The following is a 26,182-nucleotide window of genomic DNA, read 5'->3' on the forward strand; positions in this document are numbered from 1 at the left end:
AACACCACAGAGAGAACAGCTCCAGCCAGTCGCCTCAAGCCAACTCCAGCAACCTGCCACAGTGTGCGCACACGCGTGTGTGTTAGCGCATGCCCGTGTATGTGTGTCAAGTGTGGGAGGCGCCGAGAGGATATGACTGGTACAGTAGAGGGAGTGAGGAATAGTGTGTGAAAGAAATGGGGAGGGGGACGAGGTGTGTGGGGGACGAGGTGTGTGGAGGACCATCTGTCTTGTCTGGGATCATTGGTTCTGTCCTAGCCTTATCCCTCTGGGATTGATTTGCTTCTGTCTGGGGTTGGCCTGTAGAGGGAACGGTGCTGACCTGGGAGGCCATGCTGCTGCTGCTCCTCACTGGGATGTGTTGACAGATGAGTTAATGTATGACTGAAAAGACTGGCCCCAAGGGAACATGATAGAGACTGTGTGTGTCTGTGGGCGTGTGTGTGTGTGTGTGTGTGCATGTCACGGTGTGTGTGATGCGTGTGCGACTGTGTGCATGTGAGTGAATGAATGTGCTGTTTGTATGAGCGAGACAGGCAGCCATTCAAGAGGCCATTCTCTCAGCACCAGACCAGACTGAGACGGAGCCATTCAAGAGGCCATTCTCTCAGCACCAGACCAGACTGAGACGGAGCCATTCAAGAGGCCATTCTCTCAGCACCAGACCAGACTGAGACGGAGCCATTCAAGAGGCCATTCTCTCAGCACCAGACCAGACTGAGACGGAGCCATTCAAGAGGCCATTCTCTCAGCACCAGACCAGACTGCTACAGGCAGCCATTCAAGAGGCCATTCTCTCAGCACCAGACCAGACTGAGACGGAGCCATTCAAGAGGCCATTCTCTCAGCACCAGACCAGACTGCTACAGGCAGCCATTCAAGAGGCCATTCTCTCAGCACCAGACCAGATTGAGACGGAGCCATTCAAGAGGCCATTCTCTCAGCACCAGACCAGACTGACCTCATGTTGTGGGTGTTATATTTGCATAGTTAACAAAACGCCCACAGTGTTCCATGTCCACTGACTGTGTGTGTGTGTGTGTGTGTGTGTGTGTGTGTGTGTGTGTGTGTGTGTGTGTGTGTGTGTGTGTGTGTGTGTGTGTGTGTGTGTGTGTGTGTGTGTGTGTGTGTGTGTTTCAGAGTGCTTTCAGGAGAGTGAACACCTTAAGGACAGTCTGAAATGCTGTCTGTTACACCTGTTTGGAGCCATCGTGGCAGGGGGACAGGTGAGAATCAAGATGCACTCTTTTCACCCTACACTATCCCAGCATATAAAGTCATGTGACCCTACACTATCCCAGCATATAAAGTCATGTGACCCTACACTATCCCAGCATATAAAGTCATGTGACCCTACACTATCCCAGCATATAAAGTCATGTGACCCTACACTATCCCAGCATATAAAGTCATGTGACCCTACACTATCCCAGCATATAAAGTCATGTGACCCTACACTATCCCAGCATATAAAGTCATGTGACCCTACACTATCCCAGCATATAAAGTCATGTGACCCTACACTATCCCAGCATATAAAGTCATGTGACCCTACACTTTCCCAGCATATAAAGTCATGTGACCCTACACTTTCCCAGCATATAAAGTCATGTGACCCTACACTTTCCCAGCATATAAAGTCATGTGACCCTACACTTTCCCAGCATATAAAGTCATGTGACCCTACACTATCCCAGCATATAAAGTCATGTGACCCTACACTATCCCAGCATATAAAGTCATGTGACCCTACACTATCCCAGCATATAAAGTCATGTGACCCTACACTATCCCAGCATATAAAGTCATGTGACCCTACACTATCCCAGCATATAAAGTCATGTGACCCTACACTATCCCAGCATATAAAGTCATGTGACATGTCATGTTTGCCACATGAGAACAACAGAAGGCTTTATTTTTTTATTTCACCTTTATTTAACCAGTTCTCATTTACAACTGCTACCTGGCCAAGATAAAGCAAAGCAGTGCGACAAAAACAACAACAGAGTTACACAAACAAACGTACAGTCAATAACACAATAGAAAAATCTATGTACAGTGTGTGCAAATGAGGTAGGATAAGGGAGGTAGCCAATAAATAGGCCCTAGAGGCTAAATAATTACAATTTAGCATTAACACTGGAGTGATAGATGTGCAGAAGATGAATGTGCAAGTAGAGATACTGGGGTGCAAAAGAGCAAGAGAGTAAGTAATAATATGGGGATGAGGTAGTTGGGTGTGCTATTTACAGATTGTCTGTGTACAGGTACAGTGATCGGTAAGCTGCTCTGACAGCTGATGTTTAAAGTTAGAGAGGGAGATATGTATCCAGCTTCAGTTATTTTTGCAATTCATTCCAGTCACAGGCAGCAGAGAACTGGAAGGAAAGGCGGCCAAAGGAAGTGTAGGCTTTGGGGATAACCAGTGAAATATACCTGCTGGAGCACGTGCTACGAGTGGGTGTTGCTATGGTGACCAGTGAGCTAAGGCGGGGCTTTACCTAGCAGAGGCTGAAAGATGACCTGGAGCCAGTGGGTTTGGCGACGAATATGTAGTGAAGGCCAGCCAACTAGCGCATACAGGTCGCAGTGGAGTAGTATATGGGGGCTTTGGTGACAAAACTGATGGCACTGTGATAGACTACATCCAGTTTGTTGAGTAGAGTGTTGGAGGCTATTTTGTAAATATCATCACCAAAGTAAAGGATTGGTAGGATAGTCAGTTTTATGAGGGTATGTTTGGCAGCGTGAGTGGAGGAGGCTTTGTTGTGAATGAAGGAGGCTTTGTTGTGAATTAGGAAGCCGATTCTAAATTTAATTTTGGATTGGAGATGCTTGATGTGAGTCTGGAAGGAGAGTTTAGTCTAACCAGACACCTAGGTATTTATACAGTGATTTCGGAAAGTATTCAGACTCCTAGACTTTTTCCACATTTTGTTACGTTACAGCCTTATTCTAAAATGTATTAAATACAACAATTTCCTCATCAATCTGCACAATTCCCCATAATGACAAAAGTAAAAATATGTTTTTAAAGAAATGTTTATACATTTATTAAAAATAAAAACAAGAACATTATTTACATAAGTATTCAGAACCTTTGCAATGAGACTCGAGATTGAGCTCAGCTGCATCCTGTTTCCATTGATCATCCTTGATGTTTCTACAACTTGATTGGAGTCCACCTGTGGTAAATTCAATTGATTGGACATGATTTGGGAAGACACACACCTGTCTATATCAGGTCCCACAGTTGACAGTGCACGTCAGAGAAAAAACCAAGCCATGAGGTTGAAGCAATTGTCCGTAGAGTTCCGAGACAGGATTGTGTTGAGGCACAGATCTGGGGAAGGGTACCAAAACATTTCTGCAGCATTGAAGGTCCCAAAGAACACAGTGGCCTCCATCATTCTTAAATAGAAGAAGTTTGGAACCACCAGCATCCCAGAGTCGCCTCTTCACTGTTGACGTTGAGACTGGTGTTTTGCGGGTACTATTTAATGAAGCTGCCAGTTGAGGACTTGTGAGGCGTCTGTTTCTCAAACTAGACACTCTAATATACTTGCTCAGTTGTGCACCGGGGCCTCCCACTCGTTCTATTCTGGTTAGAGCCAGTTTGCACTGCTCTGTGAAGGGAGTAGTACACAGCGTTGTACGAGATCTTCAGTTTCTTGGCAATTTCTTGCATGGAGTAGCCTTCATTTTTCAGAACAAGAATAGACTGACGAGTTTCTGAAGTAAGTCCTTTGTTTCTGGACATTTTGAGCCTGTAATCGAACCCACAAATGCTGATGCTCCAGATACTCAACTAGTCTAAAGAAGACCAGTTTTATTGCTTCTTTAATCAGGACAACAGTTTTCAGCTGTGCTAACATAATTGCTAAAGGGTTTTCTAATGATCAATTAGCCTTTTATAAACTTGGATTAGCTAACACAAAGTGCCATTGGAACACAGAAGTGATGGTTGCTGATAAATGGGGCTCTGTACGCCTATGTAGATATTCAACAAAAAAATCAGCCGTTTCCAGCTACAATACTTATTTACAACATTAACAATGTCTACACTGTATTTCTGATCAATTTGATGCTATTTTAATGGACAAAAAAATGTGCTTTTCTTTCAAAAACAAGGACATTTTTAAGTGACCCCAAACTTTTGAATGGTAGTGTATGTGAGAGTGGATTGTCAGACCTCACTAGCATGAAACTAAATACAGGCACAGACTGTGTGTGGATAATAATTTATGACTGAGACTCTCTCCAATACAACATTGCAGTTATGTGCATCCTTTCAAGCACACCCTTCTCATTAACCTGCGGTGAGTTATTCACCATTTTTTATGAACAAATAAGGTTTTATATGTACGATGGCAAAATAAAGAGCCAAATTATTGATGATGATTATAATTATTTGTGCCCTGGTCCTATAAGAACTCTGTCACTTCCCACGATCCGGATTGTGACAAACTCACACTAATTCTTATGTTTTAATAAATGTATCGTATTGTGTGTGTGTGTGTGGCAGGCTTACAATGATGGCAAAAAGCAACATTTTGAGAGTGCGCTGACCCTGGTGCTAGAGGGGGTACGCAGCAGGAGGTTGAATGTTTGAAGGGGTACAGGACTATAAAAAGTTCAGAAACTACTGCCCCAGAAAATTTGAGGCTGTAATCGCTGCCTAATGTGCTTCAACAAAGTACTGAGTAAAGGGTCTGAATACTTCCATAAATGTGATATCTGTTTTTTATTTGTAGTAAGTTTGCAAACATTTCTAAACCTGTTTTTACTTGGTCATTATGGGGTTTTGTGTGTAGATTGATGAGGGGGGTAAAAAACGATTTTAATCAATTTTAGAATTTGGCTGTACTGTAACAATGTGGAAAAGTCAAAGGTTTTGAATACTTTCTGAATGCACTGTAGAGAACGCAATGGTCCTCATTTGCATGTAGTGGTAAACCACCCTTTAAACTGTAGCAGGACAGTTAGTGGTATATACCACCATTTAAACTGTAGCAGGACAGTTAGTGGTATATACCACCCTTTAAACTGTAGCAGGACATGTAGTGGTATATACCACCCTTTAAACTGTAGCAGGACATGTAGTGGTATTTACCACCCTTTAAACTGTAGCAGGACATGTAGTGGTATTTACCACCCTTTAAACTGTAGCAGGACATGTAGTGGTATTTACCACCCTTTAAACTGTAGCAGGACATTTGCTTGCTAATGATTTCTGAAGCATGTAGAGGCCGTATAAAGCGTTTATGAAGGCTCCCTCCCTCCACAGCGTAATGCTCTACTAGCCATCTCCCCAGCCACCATGGAGGTTCTGCTGCGTGTGCTGGGGGACTATGAGGGGGGAGACATGGACGGGGAGGACTGGGACAGTGAGGCTCCAGACCGGAAGTCCCTGCTCACCCTGGGCTGTCTGAGGGAGGTGGTCCACTCCCTCCTGGCCAGCAGTTCAGACCAACGCCAGGTCACTAGAATTATATATTTTTTTAACATAGATTTGTTTTCTTTTCCCAGCTCAATAAATTGCAGTTAACAATAGTTTAGGAACTTTCAAAAATCATAGTTTAAAAAATCTAGTCATTCATGATAGTAATAGAATACAATTTCATATTAATGTAAACAGGTCAGTGCTTTTAGAGTGACCAGGGGTGAGAAGTAGTGTGTGTGTGTGTGTGTGTATACTGCTATACAAACAAGTCATAAAGCATGATTTACATTATTCCTTTTTAACGTTGGTTTCTGCATGTGACTGACGAGGCTTCTTCTTTCCAAACTGAGGCCTTGAAACTGAGATACTCTTTTTGGTTCTCAGAACAATGTTCTGGGAGTACTGCCAATTGGTCTGAGGAGGTCGTCACCAGTACAAGCCAAGATAAAGTTAAAGTCGATGCTATCTCTTCAGACAACGTCATTTTTACTCACACTATATAGGGAAGAGGGTGTTGTTCTGACAAGAGCCAGATGGTTGACTTTAGTGTTTTTATCTTCAGATTTTTTAAATTATGTGTATATTGTTGATTTCAATTGGCTGAATCGATTTGCTAATGTAGCTTATTTGAAATGTAATAAAATAACATTCCTTCATTCATACAGGTGGAGATCGGCTCGGTGCTGGAGAACTACTTCAAACTGCTCAACTCTGATCCGGCGGCAGCGGCCGTGCAACAAGGGGTCAAAGGTCATAAGGTGCTGGGCCGCCACTGGGAGAGCCGCTTCGTAGCGCTGCAGGTGCACATGCTAGGTGAGTGACCGAACCCGGATTGTCATGTACGCCACAAAGCTGCAATAGCCCACTGAGCTAAAGCCTAGGCATTAGCTGAGGAAGCTAACGCAAGTCTTCAGGTCTCAGACAAGGTTACTCTTTATACCAGTGTGGTTTACTGAACTACTTACATTACCACTAGCACCTAGTATAGGTTGAGTGTTGACCACTGTCACCTGACTTCTGATTTCCATGATTTCTGAAGCACTTAGAGGCCTTTATAAATAGTTTATGAAGGCTCTCGCTTTCTCTCTCCTATTCTCTTCCTCCTTATTGCTCTCTCATATCCCATTCCCCTTTTTTTCTTCTCCTGTGTCTGTGACCTCCAGACACTATCAGGGATATGTTCCTGTGTTCGGACCGTCCCGTCCTGCAGGCCATCTTCCTCAACAGCAACTGCTTCGAGCACCTGACACGCCTACTACAGAACAGCAAGGTATGGTCTCGCTCAGCCCTGGCACAAAGGATGTTGAACATGAGGATTGGGGGGGGGGGCGTCTTAACCTACTGTTTACTGTATGTGTTTTCCCTCAGCGTATCGAGTTAACTCTGTCTAGGAAGCATAGTGTTACCTTACACTGTTAGTGAGCCTTTCAATTCAGGCTCACTGTGCATGTTATGACTTTACCTCCCCACTTAGTGCTGGAGCACTTAGGTACCACTAACCCCCCCACCCAGCCCCTCTGTGAGTCACAACCTTTACCTTCTGACCCCCATCCACCACTCTTTCCTCTCTCCCTCACCCCCCCCCTCACCACGTTCTGTTGTTGGTTCAACTCTGCAGCTGGTTAATGCTAGGTGCACGACAGCAGAGAAGGACCAGAAAGATTTCACCAACAGGTTACTGACAGTGACAGGAGAGAGTGACACCCAGGTATACTGCCACCCTGTCAACCTCTCTCCACCATCACTCACGCCACCACCGTCACTCATGCTATCGTCACCGCCATCCCCGTCAAGATGGCCACTCCATGACAAGACGTACATCTGTGCTGCCCTGTAGTCGGAAACAATCAATCAATCAATTAAGCAGTCACTCAATCAAGCAGTCAATCAATCAATAAATATAGCTGTCTATCAAGCTGTCATTCAATAAATTAAGCAATCAATCAATAAATTTAGCTGTCTATCAAGCTGTCATTCAATAAATTAAGCAATCAATTAAGCAGTTACTCAATCAAGCAGTCAATCAATCAATTAAGCAGTTACTCAATCAATTAAGCTGTCTATCAAGCTGTCAATCAATTAAGCTGTCAATCTGTCATTCAATCAATTAAGCAGTCTTTACAGTAACATTTGTCTGAAAGTACTTCAAAGTAACTTTTACAGAATGTAGCCCGATCTGCAAAAGGCAAACAACATCACCTGCAGTGTGTGGTCAAACCGTCCCCCCTGGTCAGTGTTATTCACCTGGCCTCCCCTGCACTCACAAACACTCACTGTTACCCTTTAATGTAGCTTTGCAGTGTTCTCTTGACATACAGTGGTCTGTAGTGTGTCTCTTGGTCTGTGGTGTGTTTTAGTCACAAAGACTCACCTGTAGTGAATCATCTGTAGGCAGACACTCACCTGTTGGTCTGGTTATCATGCGGCCAGGTGATTTCACACACTCTACAAAGTATTCCTTTGTAGTCAGGCAGAGTTGAGCACCTGTAATCCGATACCCCGACTCTGTGTAATGGCCACCCATGGTTACCTGGTTACCTAGCAACCTGACCACAGTCAGACATGCTGTCTCCTCTCCTATAGGTCAGCTGTGGAATTAATGAATGAAGATGAAAAATACTTTATTCATCCATTTTCCTTACAGTCCTCAGAAATATCTTGTTTTATTACCCAACCCGAGAGACACACACACACACACACAATGAAAGCGTGTTGGGCCAGTAACCGAAAGGTTGGTGGTTCAAATACTCGACCCGTTAAGGTGAAACATCTGTCTGTGTCCTTGAGGAACGTACTTAACCCTAATTTGCTCCAGGGGCGCCTTACTACTATGGCTGACCCTGTAAAACAACACATTTCACTGCACCTTTTTTTGGTGTTAACTCTGCAAAAAAAGAAACGTCCTCTCACTGTCAACTGGGTTTATTTTCAGCAAACTTAACATGTGTAAATATTTGTATGAACATAACAAGATTCAACAACTGAGACATAAACTGAACAAGGTCCACAGACATGTGACTAACAGAAATGGAATAATGTGTCCCTGAACAAAGGGGAGGGGTCAAAATAAAAAATAACAGTCAGTATCTACAGTGCATCTCCTCATGGACTGCACCAGATTTGCCAGTTCTTTCTGTGAGATCCACCAAGGCACCTGCAAGTTCCCGGGCATTTCTGGAGGGAATGGCCCTAGCCTTCACCCTCCTATCCAACAGGTCCCAGATGTGCTCAATGGAATTGAGATCCGCGCTCTTCGCTGGCCATGGCAGAACGCTGACATTCCTGTCTTGCAGGAAATCACGCACAGAATGAGCAGTATGGCTGGTGGCATTGTCATGCTGGAGGGTCATGTCAGGATGAGCCTGCAGGAAGGATACCACATGAGGGAGGAGGATGTCTTCTCTTCCCTGGACCCTCTACCTCCAAATCGATCCTGCTCCAGAGTACAGGCCTCTGTAACGTTCATTCCTTCGACGATAAATGCGAATCCGACCATCCAACCCTGGTGAGACAAAACCGTGACTCGTCAGTGAAGAGCACTTTTTGCCAGTCCTGTCGGATCCAGCGACGATGGGTTTGTGCACATAGGCGAAGTTGTTGCGGGTGATGTCTGGTGAGGACCTGCCTTACAACAGGCCTACAAGCCCTCAGTCCAGCCTCTCCCAGCCTATTGCGGACAGTCTGAGCACTGATGGAGGGATTGTGCGTTCCTGGTGTAACTCGGGCAGTTGTTGTTGCCATCCTGTACCTGTCCCGCAGGTGTGATGTTCGGATGTACCGATCCTGTGCAGGTGTTGTTACACATGGTCTGCCACTGCGAGGATGATCAGCTGTCCGTCCTGTCTCCTTGTAGCGCTGTCTTAGGCGTCTCACAGTACGGGCATTGCAATTTATTGCCCTTTCCACATCTGCAGTCCTCATGCCTCCTTGCAGCATGCTTAAGGCACGTTCATGCAGATGAGCAGGGACCCTGAGCATCTTTTTTTTGGTGTTTTTCAGAGTCAGTAGAAAGGCCTCTTTAGTGTCCTAAGTTTTCATAACTGTGACCTTAATTGCCTACCGTCTGTAAGCTGTTAGTGTCTTAACGACCGTTTCACAGGTGCATGTTCATTAATTGTTCATGGTTCATTGAACAAGCATGGGAAACAGTGTTTAAACCCTTTACAATGAAGATCTGTGAAGTATTTGGATTTTTACGAATTATCTTTGAAAGACAGGGTCCTGAAAAAGGGACGTTTCTTTTTTTTGCTGAGTTTATGTGAAACATCAAATAACTGTCAGTGCATGCATTTAAAACCACCATGATGCATTTAAAACCACCATGATGCATTTAAAACCACCATGACGCAGTAAAGACTTAGAGTAGGTGTCACTGTTGGTTTACAGGGCAAAGCTACAGTACAATGAGAAGAACTAATCAGCTAGTTGTCTTGTCGTGGAGTGGTCTCTTGTTCTCTCTCGTTGCTACCCATCATTCATTCATTTTCCTTTTCCTCATCATGTCATTCTTCTACCCTCTTCTGTTTCCTCCCTTATGTCATCTTCCCCTCCCTCCCTCCCTGTTGGTTTTCTCTGCTGGCGTCATGTGGGTTTCCAATTGGAATGCTGTCACCTCACCTGTCTTGTGTTACCATGGAGACCGTGGCTAGTGTCTTGATGGACGTCCATGGCCGAGGTGGTCTGAACATCTGTTTGAGATATTTATTTCTGTGTGTTTTATTTTCTGTTTATTTTCTTTCACCACGGACAGACCCTCTCCAGCCGGTCCGAGTCACACTGAATGTTTTACACTCCGTTAAAGGGAGAGAAAAGAGCGATTTGGAGAAGGGCAGAGCTGGACAGAGGATGTGTGTGGGTGTTTGTGAGGCTACTTTGAGCCAGTGTGTCTGCTGACAGGAGGAAGTGTTGCCCCTCTGTGTGTGTTGGTGTTCCTCTGTGTGAAGGAGAGAGGAATATATATTCTTAAAGTATTGTGTTTTGGTGAGCCCTCAGAGCTTCCTGCTCCAGAGAGTACTATGATATTAGTCAGACAATGACTCTTGACAGGAAATTGCCATTTTTCCTGGTGTTGTATGGAGCAGAAAGGCCTGACGTGTCTGTTTCCTCTTTATATCAAGGGCAATAAGAGCAATGAGCACTTACACTGCAGCTTCTGTCCACGAATAATCAGATACTTAACCTCTGCAGTGATTACACACACACACACACACACACACACACACACACACACACACACACACACACCAACAGCCTCCTTTTATTCCTGCGAGTGGAGTGCGGTATCATTTAAGCATGATGTCAATGTTATTTTCGAAGAATGACGATCATTTAAATTATGATTTGATTACTCATAAAAACCTTAATCATTCATTTTGTTTGCATGAAGGCAGGGATAAAAAGGGGTGCGTTTCACTCACGTACAATACTGCACACACCCCCCCTGAGAGCTTAAGGAAATTGGGATTGGCTCAGGAGAAAGATTGACAGGTCTGATATCGTCTCAGGTGTTTCAAGGGCGACTGGACTCTCTCGCCGTGGCAACCATCAAAGCCTTGACGACGGTGATGCACAAGTCACCTGCTGCAAAGGTGAACTACACACACACACACACACACACATATACACACACACACACACAATACCCTTCCAACATATCCATATATAGACTGATCCACACACAGTATTGCTAACAGTTTAGTCCCGCCCCTACAGGAGGTGTTCAAGGAGCGGATTGGCTACACTCACCTGTTTGAGGTTCTGGTCTCCCTGGGCCAGCCCTCCAGACACCTGCTGAAGGAACTGATGAATATGGTGAGAGATTCCCTCTGTCACTGGAGATCTTCTGTTCTTCACATATTAAAGTACAACCTCTTCCCCATAGTAGACTACTTTGGACTGGATTTTACACTAACTTTTAATGCCACTGTAACACAAGGCATATTGCTTTTTTAATTTAAGTCCTAAAACCAAAATGCAATAGCAAGTCTTCTACTATCTATACACTGATTATGGGCATATTGTCTTCTGGCTCATAGTCACAGGAGCATCACCCTACATGGAGAATAGGGTTGCATTTGGGACATAAAACCCCCTGTATATCTGTGCACTTATGACACATAGCGGGTATCTGCTCTTTCTCTCTCTCTTTCTCTCTTTCCTTCCTTCCTTTCTTCCCCGCCCTCTCAGGCTGTGGAGGGTGAACACAGCTCGGTGGGTATCCTGGGCATCAGTAACGTGGAGCCCCTGCTCCTCCTCATCCAGTGGCTGCCAGAGATGGACTCTGCTGAGCTGCAGGTGTTCACTGCCGACTGGCTCCGCCGCCTCTGCTGCATCAACCGACAGACGCGCGCCACCTGCGTCAACGCCGCCATGGCCGTGCGGCTCCTCGCCACCCTTGGGCACCACGCTCGCCTGCACCGGGCGTGCGCGGAAAGCCTTGTTAGTTTGCTAGGGTCGTTGGGGAGCCAGTCGCTGAGCGGCGGTGAGCTCCTCCAGTTACTCAGGCTTCTGAGGCCGCTGGAGCCCGGGCAGGCTCACCCGTACGTGGGCCCGGTTTTGAGGGCGGTCCTGGGCATGGTGCGGAAGCAGGGTCTGGAGAGCGCCATGCAGTATTTTGATCTGTCGCCCAGCATGGCTGGCATCGCCGTGCCAATGGTGATGCGCTGGCCGGGCCCCGCCTTCAGCTTCCTGGCCTGGCTCTCATTGGACCAGGACCAGCAGGGACTGCCCGGCAAGGGGGACAAGAGAAAGCAGCTGTACAGGTGAGACAGACGGAGGTTGAGAGAGACGGAGGTTGAGAGAGACGGAGGTTGAGAGAGACGGAGGTTGAGAGAGACGGAGGTTGAGAGAGACGGAGGTTGAGACAGACGGAGGTTGAGACAGACGGAGGTTGAGACAGACGGAGGGTTGAGTAATCTAGGGAGAGGGATGGATGGAGGAAGGTGGATGAGGTAGAGAATGTGGTTGAGGGAGGGTTGGTTGAGGGAGGGTTGGTTGAGGGAGGGAGGGAGGGAGATGGATGGGAAGAGACAGGAGGATGGGGAGAGACAGGTTAAGAGTGTGTAACGTGCTCTGTTGTCTGTTCCTCTGTAGTTTTTTCACCCCGGGAGGAACAGGCTTGGAGGCCTTCATCAGTTCAGCAGGGGTGCTGGTGGTTGCCGTGTGCACCAAGAAGGAGTACATGACAGTGATGCTACCAGACTACTCTTTCTGTGACTCACTCTGGGTGAGTGACATCTTCACTTTCCTGTAGGCTTGTCTGTGTCATAGACTTAAATATAGACCACTAGAATGGATATATCTCTATGGTCTGTGCGGCTGGCTGCCGACAGGGTGAATTGTGGGATATTGAGTCATGTCTGTGTTCTGCCCACAGCACAGTATAGGTGTAGTCCATGTACCGGGGAAGAGGCCGTTTGGACAGAGTCTAGTTTACATCTATGTAGATGGACAGCAGAAACTGTCAGCACCACTCAAGTACCCAACCATGACAGAGGTGAGAGTTGTCATGAATTACATTGTGTGTGCGTGTTGTTTATATACATTTGTGTGTACGTTTTTTCCCGTGAACTCATATTCAGTTCCCTGACTGTGTTTTTTCCCGTGAACTCATATTCAGTTCCCTGACTGGGTTTTTCCCGTGAACTCCTATTCAGTTCCCTGACTGTGTTTTTGCCCCCTCAGCCTTTCACCTCCTGCTGCATCGGTTCAGCAGGCCATCGCACCACCACGCCACCCCCCTCCCAAATCTCAGACCCCCCCTTCTCCGGGGTGCCCCCTTCTGCACGCTCCTCCCTGGGGGGCATCCTGTCGACCCAGGGCTGGGGGAGCCTCCTGGGGGGCAAGACTGAGTCGGTCACCAAGTTGATCTCTGCGGGGACGCAGGACAGCGAGTGGGGCAGCCCCACCTCCCTGCAGGGCCAACTGGGTAGCGTCATGGTGTTCCACGAAGCACTGCAGCCCAATCACGTCAAGGCCCTCTGCAGCCCCGGTGAGAGAGATGGGGAGAATCTAAATAGCATTTCCTTGATTACTCGCATCCTCCTCGCCTCCGTCTCAACCTACTGGATGAAAAGGGCAGAAGGGAGGGACCTCTGATGTTCTCATCCAATGGGTTATGAGGAGGAGGCGACGAGAGAGGACGCAAGGAATCAGGGAAATGCAATTGGATTTCTCCCATAGAACTATTTTAAAAGGCATCCCTGAACGTTCCTTCCTCCCTTCCTTGAGATAATCTCTGATCTGATCGGGATTGGATTATTGAAGCCAATGGACTCTCTCCATTGATAATCTCCCTGAAGTGTGCACCCATTGACTCCTCTTCATGCTTTTACAGGCATTGGATTGATGTAAGCACTGGTTGAGAAAGTTTCCACCATATTTCTCACACCTCTTCGTTTCTGTTGGATATCCATGAAGGGGAGAGACTGAGTGCATATCCACTTCGGGGAGAAGTCTCGTTAATCAGATGTTGTCAGAACAGCGATTTCTTCAAAGGAAGGAAGGATGCATTTCATGAGCATTGGAACATGGCCAGTGACAGTAATGTTATCATATCTTTGGTTGGTTTCCTTCTCTTCTCAGGGCCAAACTGCATTTCTCCTTTCAAGACCCAGGAGGCGGAGCTCGGTGACCTCGCAACTAAACTACTGCTGCACTACTCCCCCAAGGTGATTAGACTAGGCTACTGTCAATCATTTACCTCATTACTCCCCGCCCATGCTTTATTATTACAGTCATGGATGGTAATGACTTGTCAATTATGACCGGCGGTGTAACAATTCATTATTTCCCCTGGTTCCTATAGGCTTGTCAGTTGTGACTGGCGGTGTAACAATTCATTATTTCCCCTGGTTCCTATAGGCTTGTCAGTTGTGACTGGCGGTGTAACAATTCATTATTTCCCCTGGTTCCTATAGGCTTGTCAGTTGTGACTGGCGGTGTAACAATTCATTATTTCCCCTGGTTCCTATAGGCTTGTCAGTTGTGACTGGCGGTGTAACAATTCATTATTTCCCCTGGTTCCTATAGGCTTGTCAGTTGTGACAGGCGGTGTAACAAGGAAATATGTCTCCTGGTTCCTATAGGCTTGTCAGTTGTGACTGGCGGTGTAACAATTCATTATTTCCCCTGGTTCCTATAGGCTTGTCAGTTGTGACAGGCGGTGTAACAAGGAAATTTGTCTCCTGGTTCCTATAGGCTTGTCAGTTGTGACAGGCGGTGTAACAAGGAAATATGTCTCCTGGTTCCTATAGGCTTGTCAGTTGTGACAGGCGGTGTAACAAGGAAATATGTCTCCTGGTTCCTATAGGCTTGTCAGTTGTGACAGGCGGTGTAACAAGGAAATCTGTTTCCTATAGGCTTGTCGGAACCCCATCTGTCTGGACCTGTCCCCCAACCTCCTCCATGGGCGTCTGACTGGGAACAAGGTTGTCAACTGGGACATCAAGGTACGATTTAGGAACGACAACATATTCTCCTAATTTTATTGTTGAATATTTGATTAGATGGTTGATGGGTGGTATGTAGTGTAGAGGTTACATAAGTCAATCAGTAGCTGCAAGATTGCTGGTTCCAATCCCGGCCAGGCAATAGGGTGTTGTCTTGGGGGATGGTTACAGGGCAAAATTATATTCAATGCAGTCTCTGATTATTTCCCCTTTCTGATTCAGCCTCTGGTTAATTTCCCCCTTTCTGATTCAGCCTCTGGTTAATTTCCCCCTTTCTGATTCAGCCTCTGGTTAATTTTACTCCTGTGTTCAGGATATGATCAACTGCGTGGGAGGTCTACCTGTCCTCTTCCCTATCCTGGAGCAACTCACCCTGCTGACCCCTGAGAACCACACCGCTGCCGACCCCACGGGGTCAGAGTTCATCAGCCCCACCCCTGACGTGGCCACCTCCCCTGGGGAAGGGGACTGGGTCATCCTGCCCTCCAACAGGTCCTCGGGTGAGTCCCCAACACAAAACATGTTTATCTTTAGGTGATAATACAAGCATTACAGTTATTGAACTGAACTGACTGTGTGTGTTTCAGAGGCGCGTCTGGAGAAGAACCTGGTTGCCACGTTCCTGCTGGTGCTGAAGCACTTCCTGCAGCGTCACCCCATCAACCAGGAGAGCCTGCTGCACTCCCATGGAGTAGCCACCCTGGGGGGACTGATGCAGAAGGTTTAGACACTCTGTTAACGCTTTCTTTGTCTGCCTGTCTCTCTCTCCCTCTGGCTCTTTCGTTCTCTTTGTTCATGTAGATGGTAGTAAAGTGACTATGCATAGGTAATTAACAGTGAGTTGCAGCAGTGTAAAAAAAAAAAAGGGGGGGGGTTGTCAATGTAAATGGTCCAGGTTGCCATTTACTTAATTGTTGCAGAGGTAGGTGTTTAGTCCAAGGGTCCTTAGCTTAGTGATGAGCTTTGTGGGCACTATGGTGTTGAACACTGAGCTGTATTCAATGAACAGCATTCTCACATAGGTGTTCCTTTTGTCCAGGTGGGAAAGGTCAGTGTTGGAGTGCGATTGAGATTGCGTCATCTGTGGATCTGTTGGGGCGGTATGCAAATTGGAGTGGGTCTATGGTTTCTGGGATAATGGTGTTGATGTGAGCCATGACCAGCCTTTCAAAGCACTTCATGGCCACCGAAGTGAGTGCCACAGGCGGTAATCATTTAGGCGGTAATCATTTAGGCAGTTTACCTTGCTTCCTTGGGCACAGGGACTATAGTGGTCTGCTTGAAACATGTAGGTATTATACTCGGTCAGGGAGAGGTTGAAAATGTCAGTGAAGACACTTGCCAGTTGGTCTGCGCATGCTCTGAGTACACGTCCTGGTAATCTGTCTGCCTTGTGAATGTTGAACTGTTTAAAGGTCTTGCTCACATCGGTTACGGAGAGCGTGATCACACAGTCGTCCGGAACAGCTGGTGCTCTCATGCATGCTTCTGTGTTGCTTGCCTCGAAGCGAGCGTAAAAGGCATCTAGCGCGTCTGGTAGGCTCGCGTCACTGGGCAGCATGCGGCTGTGTTTCCCTTTGTACTCCGTAAAGGTTTGCAAGCCCTGCCACATCCGGCGAGTGTCAGAACCAGTGTAGTAGAATTCAATCTTAGTCCTGTATTTACGCTTTGCCTGTTTGATGGTTCGTCAGAGGGTATAGCGGGATTTATTGAATGCCCGCTCCTTGAAAGTGTGTCCCACTCCTTGAAAGTGGCAGCTCTAGCCTTTAGCTCAGTGCGGATGTTGCCTGTAATCCATGGCTTCTGGTTGGGATATGTACATACGGTCACTGTGGGGGGGGACGTCATCGATGCACTTATTGATGAAGCTGGTGACATGTGGTATACTCTCAATGCCATTGGATGAATCCCGAAACATATTCCAGTCTGTGCTAGCAAAACAGTCCTGTAGCGTAGCATCCGTGTCATCTGACCACTTCCGTATTCAGCAAGTCACTGGTACTTCCTTCTTTAGTTTTTGCTTGTAAGAATTATGATCAGATTTGCCAAATAGAGGGCGAGGGGGAGCTTTGTATTTGTCTCGGTTTGTGGAGTAAAGGTGGTCTATAGTTTTTTTGTGACATGCTGGTAGAAATTGGGTAACACGGGTTTAAGTTTGCCTACATTAAAGTCCCGCCCACTAGGATTAGTATTTTCTTGTTTGCTTATGGTCTTATACAGCTCTGTGAGTGTGGTCTTAGTGCCAGCATCAGTTTGTGGTGGTAAATAGACTGCTAAAAAAATATAGTTGAAAACTCTCGTGGTAGATGGTGTGGTCTACAGTTTATCATGAGGTATTCTACCTCAGGCGAGCAATGCCTCAAGACCTCCTTAATATTAGACATCGCGTACCAGCTGTTATTGACAAATAAACACACCCCACCCCTCATCTTACCAGACGTAGCTGTTCTGTCCTGCCGATGCATGGAAAACCCAGCCAACTGAATATTATCCGTGTCGTCGTTTAGCCACGACTCGGTGAAACATAAGATAATACAGTATTTAATATCCCGTTGGTAGGATAGTCTCGTGCGGAGATCATCCAGTTTATTGTTCAGTGATTGCACGTTGTCCAATAGAACGGATGTTTGAGGCGGGTTACCCACTCGCCAACGATTCTCACAAGGCACCCCAATTTCCGTCCCCTGTATTTCCGTATTCTTTTCACGGGAATGACGTGGATTTGGGCCTGGTCTCGTAGAAGCTGTATATCCTTCACGTCGGACTCATTAAAGAAATAATCTTTGTCCAGTTCGTGGTCAGTAATTACTGTTCTGATATCCAGAAGCTATTTTTGGTCATAAGAGACGGTACCAGCAACATTTGTACAAAATAAGTTGCGACCAATGCAAAAAAAATCACACAAAATATCACAGTTGGTTAAGAGCCCGTAAAACGGCGGCCTTCCCCTCCGGCACGTTCTCAACTCTCTCTGGCTCTTTCATTCTCTCTGTTTCTGCTTTCTCCCTCTCCTCTCTCGCGCGCACGCTCTCAATCTCTTTCTCTCCACTCTCTCTCTCTGTCATTCTCTCTCCTTTCTTATTAATTCTCTCTCTTTGCGTGTGTATATTTCTCTGTGTAGCTGCCTGCCAGTCTGGTGGATGTGAGTGTCTTGGTGTCTGCTCAGCTCCTGGTGGAGCAGGTTACCTATGAAAAGAACCAACAGCTGCTGCAGCAGCTCCACACACACCTTCTGTTCAACTTCAGCATCTGGAACCTGGGAGACTTCCCCCTGCGCATCGGTGAGCACCTGAGACCATGGGTCTGTGTGGGGGGTTCACGTGTTAGCCGATATGAGAGTGTGATTGGTTGCAAATCCTGGAACAAGTTGAAGTTTGTTCCACCTGAGCAAGTCAGAGACCACGATAATGACACACCACATGCGTTTGATGGACCCTTTTTGTCTACTTCTAATGCCACCTTCACATGTTAGTCGGAACTCTGAAGTTTCCGACTTGCTAACTGGTTGAACGTGGCACGTGTATAACTACAACCAGTTAGCAAGTCGGAAGAGTTTCCTAGTTCCGACTAGAACGTGAACGCGGCATAATGCCTCTTAAGGGGAAATTAATCCAAAAGTAACTGACAGTAATCAAATTAAGTTAGTTTGGGTAATCCAAAAGTTCTGTTACTGATTCCATTTTTGGGCAGGTAACTGTAATGGATTACATTTAGAATGTAACCTATCCATCCCTGTGTGTGTGTGACTCTTATCAATTTTGTTTCTCGTGGTGATGAAGGTCACATCCAGTACATGTCCACCGTCATCAAAGAAAACAGGAAGCAGTTCCGGAAGAAATACGGAGTTCAATTTCTACTGGACACCATTCGCCTTTACTACGGGTGGGACTTCATCTCCCAGAATGCTCAGCTTCTGGTTTTTACTCATGGTTCATAATTGTCCTACTCTAGCTCCATCTGTTACATGAGATGTATGTGTTGTAATAACTGTACAAGTTCTACAGTCAACTTGATTTCTCAGAAAATAATATATTTTTTAAATAAATTATTCTAAATCTGTTAGTAAGAATGTCAGCAGGGAAGGAGATATTAGTGAAGACGACAATCAGACCATCCGAGCGTCCCTCTGCGGCCTCCTGAAGTATTACATCAGCAAGGGTATGACCCAGGAGGAGATGCACAGCATTCTGGGATACATCGCCGCCATCGGAGACGAGGAACAGGTGAGGGATGGATGGAAGGGAGGAACGGACAGATGACGGGTCCATGACTTGTGTCAGAATCTTTGTCTCTGTTCCAATATTAACACTAATGAAGCCATGCATCGTATCATGGATTAACATGGATAAAGCAGATGTCCTGTAGTCAGAGGACTCTACTCCATATGAGTTCCATTGAAGACAAGATGGTTAATAGACTGGCTATTACCCAATGTGGAAGACCGAGTGCAATTCAATCTCTCACTTATTGGCCCTCTGAATAAAGTTGTCTTCAATATCCATGTACTGGAATATCACTTAGAAATCCTATGAGGACCATTGCTGTGGTGCCTATGAGGGAGCATCTGCCAGCTCTGTGCCTGGCACAGTGGTGAGGGCTGTGTGTTTCCAGCCTGCGGCTACACTAAGGATAGCCCTGCTCCCTGGCCTGCTGGTTACCTAGGCCTCTAGAAGAAAGCTGTCCCCCCCTAATAGCCTTCAGCTGGCTGCTCTGTTTAACTGACTGCGGCAGGCCTCTTGTCTCTCAAGGCCCAGCTTCCCATCCACTCACTTCACACAGGATTTATACGCCTGGCATTCAATGAGGATCTGTTTCCTGTGTGTCCGTGTCCTTCCTCTCTCCCTCCTTTTCTCCAGCTCTTTTTCCTTTTTGTCTTATCCTCTTACATAGGTTTCTATACATGGCCTGTGACATCATGGCATGTGACATATGCTCACTGCAATGTCAAGTGTTCATCCTCCACAGTTTGTCTTCTCTCCATCCTACCCATTATTAGGCTGTTCAGTCCCTGAAACCACACTCGTCATTTACTTGCTCTCTCCACTTAATTCTGTGTGTGTGTGAGTGTGTGAGTGTGTGTGTGTGTGTGCCTTGGTGGAGTTGCTAACCAAGTGTGTGTGTCCCTCTAGCTGTGTGGAGTGATAGAGTTGCTGCTAAGTCTGCTCCAGACCAGTGCTGCCAGGGACCAGCTTTTCCTGCTGCTGTTTGAGCCGGGGGCGGCCGACTCCTGCTACGCCCTGCTGCTCAACACCAAACACTCAGACCGCCTCCGAGAGCTCGTCTTCAAGGTGAGGGACCTCCTCACACATACCAACATACACCTGTCCACACACAATACACTGGTATGTGTAAGTGTGTTGTGGTTTTGACGATTCCGAATTTGTGTTGGACATGGAGAACTTACTGGCCTAGAAATGTTCTGGATTTTTTCAAATAAAATTTGACTTTGAAAATGTGGAGTAGGTTATGTTGTGCAGAAGAGTCAATACTTTCACTATTTACTATACAAGACCCTTCTCTTTGACATTGAATGCTGCTAATGTAACATCATTGAATGGTCTTTGCCGTGTGTGTGTGAGTCCAGATGTTTGACCGCATGCTGCGCTGCGACCGTGTCTATGAGAAGAACAAGCAGAGGCTGAAGCTGAGGGAGGTGGGATACTCCGGTCTCTCCCTGCTCTTCTCTGACCTCCACGTCACCCCCTCCCTCATCAAGAGCCTGCTCAACCAGGTGCTCCACACAGGTGGGTGACGGTGTCCCTCCCACCCCTTCTCTCACCCTGTCAGTGTCCACCATACCATTATTCAAATATGTTTCTGGGGACTAGATCACTCGGTGGTTGGAGACGGCTCCTTCAACAGTCAATCATCAACATCGTTTTTAAATTCCATTCAATAAATAGTTATTGTGTCCGAAGGGTAATTCATTTGCAACTTAATAAATACATACAAAACAGCAAACAAATTCAATAAGTAAAAGGCAATACAAATGTGTTTGGTGACTTAAAAAAAAGAAAAGTTATCCTTTTTTTTACCCAAGCAATATCTACAGTAACGCAGGTGAAGTGGTTTAATTTCATTGGCCAATAAAAACGAATGAGTACTGACTCCGCTTCACCCAGCTGTCCCTATAGACCTTTGTAGATGTGGTGTTCAGCCCTTGCATACTTTTGATTGGCTGGCTCTACTCCCTTGACTCCAAGGGAGTTTGATTTAGTGGCCAATCAATGAAGCGTTGAGGGCTAATTGATTGGCTCGGGTGAGGCTGAAGTTGGAGGGAGTGCAGACTGCAGAGAATGGCTTCCTCTCTATAAATGAATAAATGACTGAATGAATGGCTGGAGAGGGTCAGGGCGGTTCTGCAGTGAGGTTTGTATGGGCAAATGGCAGGAGAAGGAAATCAATGTTTTGCCAGTGTACTTCAGGTTATTGTTTTACCCATTCAGCTATATGGACAGATCAATCAGGGTTATGTTCAGCTGGGAGAAAACGTTTTAAAACAGTGAGGTACTAACTGAACACGCCTTTCTGCCTACCTTTGCGAAATGTTTTTATACGGTGTGCCCTACTGAACGTGACCCAGTACTATGGTGTGGCCCAACAGGTAATAGAGATTCAGTCAATGTGTACTCTACTAAAATATATGGCTATGGCTCATCATGTTGACCTTTGACCCCCGCCCCTAGATCATGTGGTGAGCTACAAGGACCTTATGGCCCTGGTCCAGCTGACTCACCGGGCCGGGCCCAGCGTACGCCTGCTCGTGTGCAATAGGGTGAGGGAACAGAGCACACACACACTAAGTTATTAAAACGACACACATACAGGTATAAGCCTGTCCTCAGTGTAGAAACAGACATCTTCTTATATACCAGATGTTGATATCCATAATAATTAAATCACAACATCAACCATAAACGGAAATGCATGATATTACTTTGAAATCTTTGAAATTAAGGTATTATAAAAGGGATTATAAGCTTGTGCTAAAATATCTGGTTTTGATCTTCCTAAAGCTCTATTCTGTCCCTCTATCCATCCCCCTCTCTCTATCCATCCCCCTCTCTCTATCCTTCCTCCTCCCCCCTCTCTCTATCCTTCCTCCTCCCCCCTCTCTCTATCCTTCCTCCTCCCCCCTCTCTCTATCCTTCCTCCTCCCCTCTCTCTCTATCCTTCCTCCTCCCCTCTCTCTCTATCCTTCCTCCTCCCCCCTCTCTCTATCCTTCCTCCTCCCCTCTCTCTCTATCCTTCCTCCTCCCCCCTCTCTCTATCCTTCCTCCTCCCCCCTCTCTCTATCCTTCCTCCTCTCTCCTTCGCTATCATTCCTTCCCCCCAAAAAAATATTTAATCATTGATGACATAAATAACATAAAAGTAAGCGTAATACTCATTGAATAATAAATAACAGGTCAGTAATGTTGAATGAGCAATAATGAATACACAGGTAGTAATATTAATGCTCTCTCTCCCTCTAGCTGTACCAGCTCCTCCAGTCCCAGCAGGACGCGGCGCGGGAGATCTCCAGACAGCTGTGCTGGCAGGAGACCCTGATGAGGCTGTTCCTGCGCTCCCCCTGCGAGGGCGGCCCGGGCCGGGGCGACGCTGCCAGCGCCTGCAGCCTGGACCTCAACCTCAGCCGGGGCAGCGGCAGCCGCCTAGAACTGCCCCTGGAGAGGAGGGGACGAGCAGGCAGCGCTGGAAGACTGGTGGATGAAGACCGCCTCAGCATGAGCTCCAGAAAATCTGTGGATAGTCTTGAAAACGGGGATGTACTTTCGCTTCTGGACACGCCCGTTAGTCAGATTGGGGAGGGCCAGTTGCTCAAGCCCTGGGCCTCTGGGGGAGGGAAAGCAGGGGGTTTGAGTTTGGACCTGTCCCACATGAGTGCCTATGAGGGCGGGGAGAGCGGCAACCAGACGCCGGGGAGCATGGTCAGCACGCCATCGCCGCTGATGACGTCAGCCAAGGCCTTCCCAGATACCTCGTCGGCGTCCCTCACCGAGGACAGCTTCCTGTTCAGCGACAACGTGTCATTGGGGGAGTCGTTCAGCTGTGCTGAGGTGAGACACCTGTCTACAGTGGTTTCCTCTCCTCTTCAGTGTAGCTAGCCAGTAACAGTGGCTGTATATCAATAGACTACAGTGGTTTCCTCTCCTCTTCAGTGTAGCTAGCCAGTCAGTGGCTGTATATCAATAGACTACAGTGGTTTCCTCTCCTCTTCAGTGTAGCTAGCCAGTAACAGTGGCTGTATATCAATAGACTACAGTGGTTTCCTCTCCTCTTCAGTGTAGCTAGCCAGTCAGTGGCTGTATATCAATAGACTACAGTGGTTTCCTCTCCTCTTCAGTGTAGCTAGCCAGTCAGTGGCTGTATATCAATAGACTAAAGTGGTTTCCTCTCCTCTTCAGTGTAGCTAGCCAGTCACAGTGGCTGTATATCAATAGACTACAGTGGTTTCCTCTCCTCTTCAGTGTAGCTAGCCAGTCACAGTGGCTGTATATCAATAGACTAAAGTGGTTTCCTCTCCTCTTCAGTGTAGCTAGCCAGTCACAGTGGCTGTATATCAATAGACTACAGTGGTTTCCTCTCCTCTTCAGTGTAGCTAGCCAGTCACAGTGGCTGTATATCAATAGACTACAGTGGTTTCCTCTCCTCTTCAGTGTAGCTAGCCAGTCAGTGGCTGTATATCAATAGACTACAGTGGTTTCCTCTCCTCTTCAGTGTAGCTAGCCAGTCAGTGGCTGTATATCAATAGACTACAGTGGTTTCCTCTCCTCTTCAGTGTAGCTAGCCAGTCACAGTGGCTGTATATCAATAGACTACAGTGGTTTCCTCTCCTCTTCAGTGTAGCTAGCCAGTCACAGTGGCTGTATATCAAGACTACAGTGGTTTCCTCTCCTCTTCAGTGTAGCTAGCCAGTCACAGTGGCTGTATATCAATAGACTACAGTGGTTTCCTCTCCTCTTCAGTGTAGCTAGCCAGTCACAGTGGCTGTATATCAATAGACTACAGTGGTTTCCTCTCCTCTTCAGTGTAGCTAGCCAGTCACAGTGGCTGTATATCAATAGACTACAGTGGTTTCCTCTAGGTGGTTTCCTGAAGGCGCTAGGAACAGTCTGGCTAGTCACAGTGGCTGTATATCAATAGTATAAATTGTCTTCCTTCCCTTCAGCTGCTTAAATTGGATATTTGAAAGCTAATTCCTGGTAGGGATCCAGATTACCCTATTGGTTTCTATTGTATTTACCCTATTGGTTTCTTCTGTATTTACCCTATTGGTTTCTTCTGTATCCACCCTATTGGTTTCTTCTGTATCCACCCTATTGGTTTCTTCTGTATCCACCCTATTGGGGGCTTCTGTATCCACCCTATTGGGGGCTTCTGTATCCACCCTATTGGGGGCTTCTGTATCCACCCTATTGGTTTCCACTGCGGTGCCAGAGTGTTCCTATGTCCCTCAGGTCCTCTAATCCCCCAGCAGACTTATAAAGAAATATAAAAATATAAAATGTCACTGCCTCACTAGGGAGCCACCTCTCCCTTTCATCTATAGATAGGGACAATCTCAATTTGCATTTCCTTGACTCCTCGCGTCCTCTCTCCTCGTCTCCTTCTCAAAACCCATTGGATGAGAAAGTCGGAGGTCCTGTTTTGGATGGGTTTTCAGAAGAGGGCGGGGAGAGAGGACACGAGGAGTCATGGTAATGCAATTGAGATTCTCCCATGGACTGACGTCAGTAGGGCCAGACATGGGGGATCAAACCACACCATGGAGGCTGGGGGTGGGAGGGAACCCCCTCTGTGTTTCTCTGTCTATCTGTACCTGGATGTGACTCACTGACTCCCTCCTCTCTGTCTCCCCCTAGCGGACAGAGGAGGAGCTGTCTCGCATGCTGCTGGAGATCGTGCTGTGCGTAATGTGGCGAGGCGTGGAGGGCTCGGACGATGCCGCCTGGCTGGAGCGGGGGCAGGTGTTCTCTGCCCTCACCAAGCTGGGCACTACCAACGAGCTGCTGCTGCCTGTGGACCACATCAAGCTCAGGTGGACACAGTGGCATTTCTTACATTTGATTTATTTCATTCTCAGTTGACAAGACTGAAAATATGCAGAATGCACAGTTCCATTTAGACAACAAACACGAGATATTATGTTCAATTAAAAAGGTTCAGTCTCACAAAGATATTAGTTTAAAAAGACACATTTTGTTACAAAAAATTATTGCAGGGTGACGTGATAACTGTAATGAGGAGTAGGAACCAGCCTGCAGGGTGACGTGATGACTGTAGTGAGGAGTAGGAACCAGCCTGCAGGGTGACGTGATGACTGTAGTGAGGAGTAGGAACCAGCCTGCCTGGTGACGTGATGACTGTAGTGAGGAGTAGGAACCAGCCTGCAGGGTGACGTGATGACTGTAGTGAGGAGTAGGAACCAGCCTGCAGGGTGACGTGATGACTGTAGTGAGGAGTAGGAACCAGCCTGCAGGGTGCCGTGATGACTGTAGTGAGGAGTAGGAACCAGCCCGCAGGGTGCCGTGATGACTGTAGTGAGGAGTAGGAACCAGCCTGCAGGGTGACGTGATGACTGTAGTGAGGAGTAGGAACCAGCCTGCAGGGTGACGTGATGACTGTAGTGAGGAGTAGGAACCAGCCTGCAGGGTGACGTGATGACTGTAGTGAGGAGTAGGAACCAGCCTGCATGGTGACGTGATGACTGTAGTGAGGAGTAGGAACCAGCCTGCCTGGTGACGTGATGACTGTAGTGAGGAGTAGGAACCAGCCTGCCTGGTGACGTGATGACTGTAGTGAGGAGTAGGAACCAGCCTGCCTGGTGACGTGATGACTGTAGTGAGGAGTAGGAACCAGCCTGCCTGGTGACGTGATGACTAGTGAGGAGTAGGAACCAGCCTGCAGGGTGACGTGATGACTGTAGTTGTGGCTGTTCAATGTGCAATATGTTTAGTGTTCTGTCACATCAGTCTTGAAGAGGGGGTCTGGTTCTCTGGTGTTTATTCACATTTTGTTTGACACTCTCTCTCTCTCGCTCTCTCTCTCGCCCTCTCGCTCGCTCTTTTACTTTCCTCTACGCTCCCTCTTATCCCTCCCTCTCACCCAGTCTGATGGAGAGGATGCTGGAGTGGGCTGTGACTGACAACCGGGAGGCGACGGCGGCTATGTTGCCCCAGCACACCGAGAACGCTGTGCGGCTGCTCCATGTTGTGCAGGACTTCCTGCAGGCCGAGGGCCTGGTCAACCCCACCCTGTGGACAGAGAAGGTATTGTTATTAGG

The 26,182-nt window shown here is 47.0% G+C and overlaps 1 protein-coding gene across 1 annotated transcript in view; it reads left to right on the forward strand.

The window, feature by feature from the left end:
* Positions 1 to 26,182, forward strand: part of nbeal1 (neurobeachin-like 1) — a 63,689-nt gene that overhangs the window by 19,145 nt on the left and 18,362 nt on the right. Inside the window, exons 7-29 of the mRNA XM_038998417.1 lie at positions 1,141 to 1,226; positions 5,291 to 5,482; positions 6,112 to 6,259; positions 6,610 to 6,716; positions 10,951 to 11,034; positions 11,159 to 11,257; positions 11,633 to 12,207; positions 12,539 to 12,671; positions 12,822 to 12,941; positions 13,130 to 13,436; positions 14,030 to 14,115; positions 14,806 to 14,895; positions 15,209 to 15,395; positions 15,483 to 15,616; positions 18,017 to 18,176; positions 18,675 to 18,777; positions 18,959 to 19,118; positions 20,025 to 20,183; positions 20,480 to 20,639; positions 21,582 to 21,670; positions 22,371 to 22,955; positions 24,762 to 24,937; positions 26,009 to 26,168. Of these exons, the coding sequence (XP_038854345.1) occupies positions 1,141 to 1,226; positions 5,291 to 5,482; positions 6,112 to 6,259; positions 6,610 to 6,716; positions 10,951 to 11,034; positions 11,159 to 11,257; positions 11,633 to 12,207; positions 12,539 to 12,671; positions 12,822 to 12,941; positions 13,130 to 13,436; positions 14,030 to 14,115; positions 14,806 to 14,895; positions 15,209 to 15,395; positions 15,483 to 15,616; positions 18,017 to 18,176; positions 18,675 to 18,777; positions 18,959 to 19,118; positions 20,025 to 20,183; positions 20,480 to 20,639; positions 21,582 to 21,670; positions 22,371 to 22,955; positions 24,762 to 24,937; positions 26,009 to 26,168 (4,100 nt within the window). The remainder of the gene's footprint in view (positions 1 to 1,140; positions 1,227 to 5,290; positions 5,483 to 6,111; positions 6,260 to 6,609; positions 6,717 to 10,950; positions 11,035 to 11,158; positions 11,258 to 11,632; positions 12,208 to 12,538; positions 12,672 to 12,821; positions 12,942 to 13,129; positions 13,437 to 14,029; positions 14,116 to 14,805; positions 14,896 to 15,208; positions 15,396 to 15,482; positions 15,617 to 18,016; positions 18,177 to 18,674; positions 18,778 to 18,958; positions 19,119 to 20,024; positions 20,184 to 20,479; positions 20,640 to 21,581; positions 21,671 to 22,370; positions 22,956 to 24,761; positions 24,938 to 26,008; positions 26,169 to 26,182) is intronic.

The sequence above is a fragment of the Salvelinus namaycush genome, chromosome 7, assembly GCF_016432855.1.
Source record: "Salvelinus namaycush isolate Seneca chromosome 7, SaNama_1.0, whole genome shotgun sequence".
Classification (NCBI taxonomy): domain Eukaryota; kingdom Metazoa; phylum Chordata; class Actinopteri; order Salmoniformes; family Salmonidae; genus Salvelinus; species Salvelinus namaycush.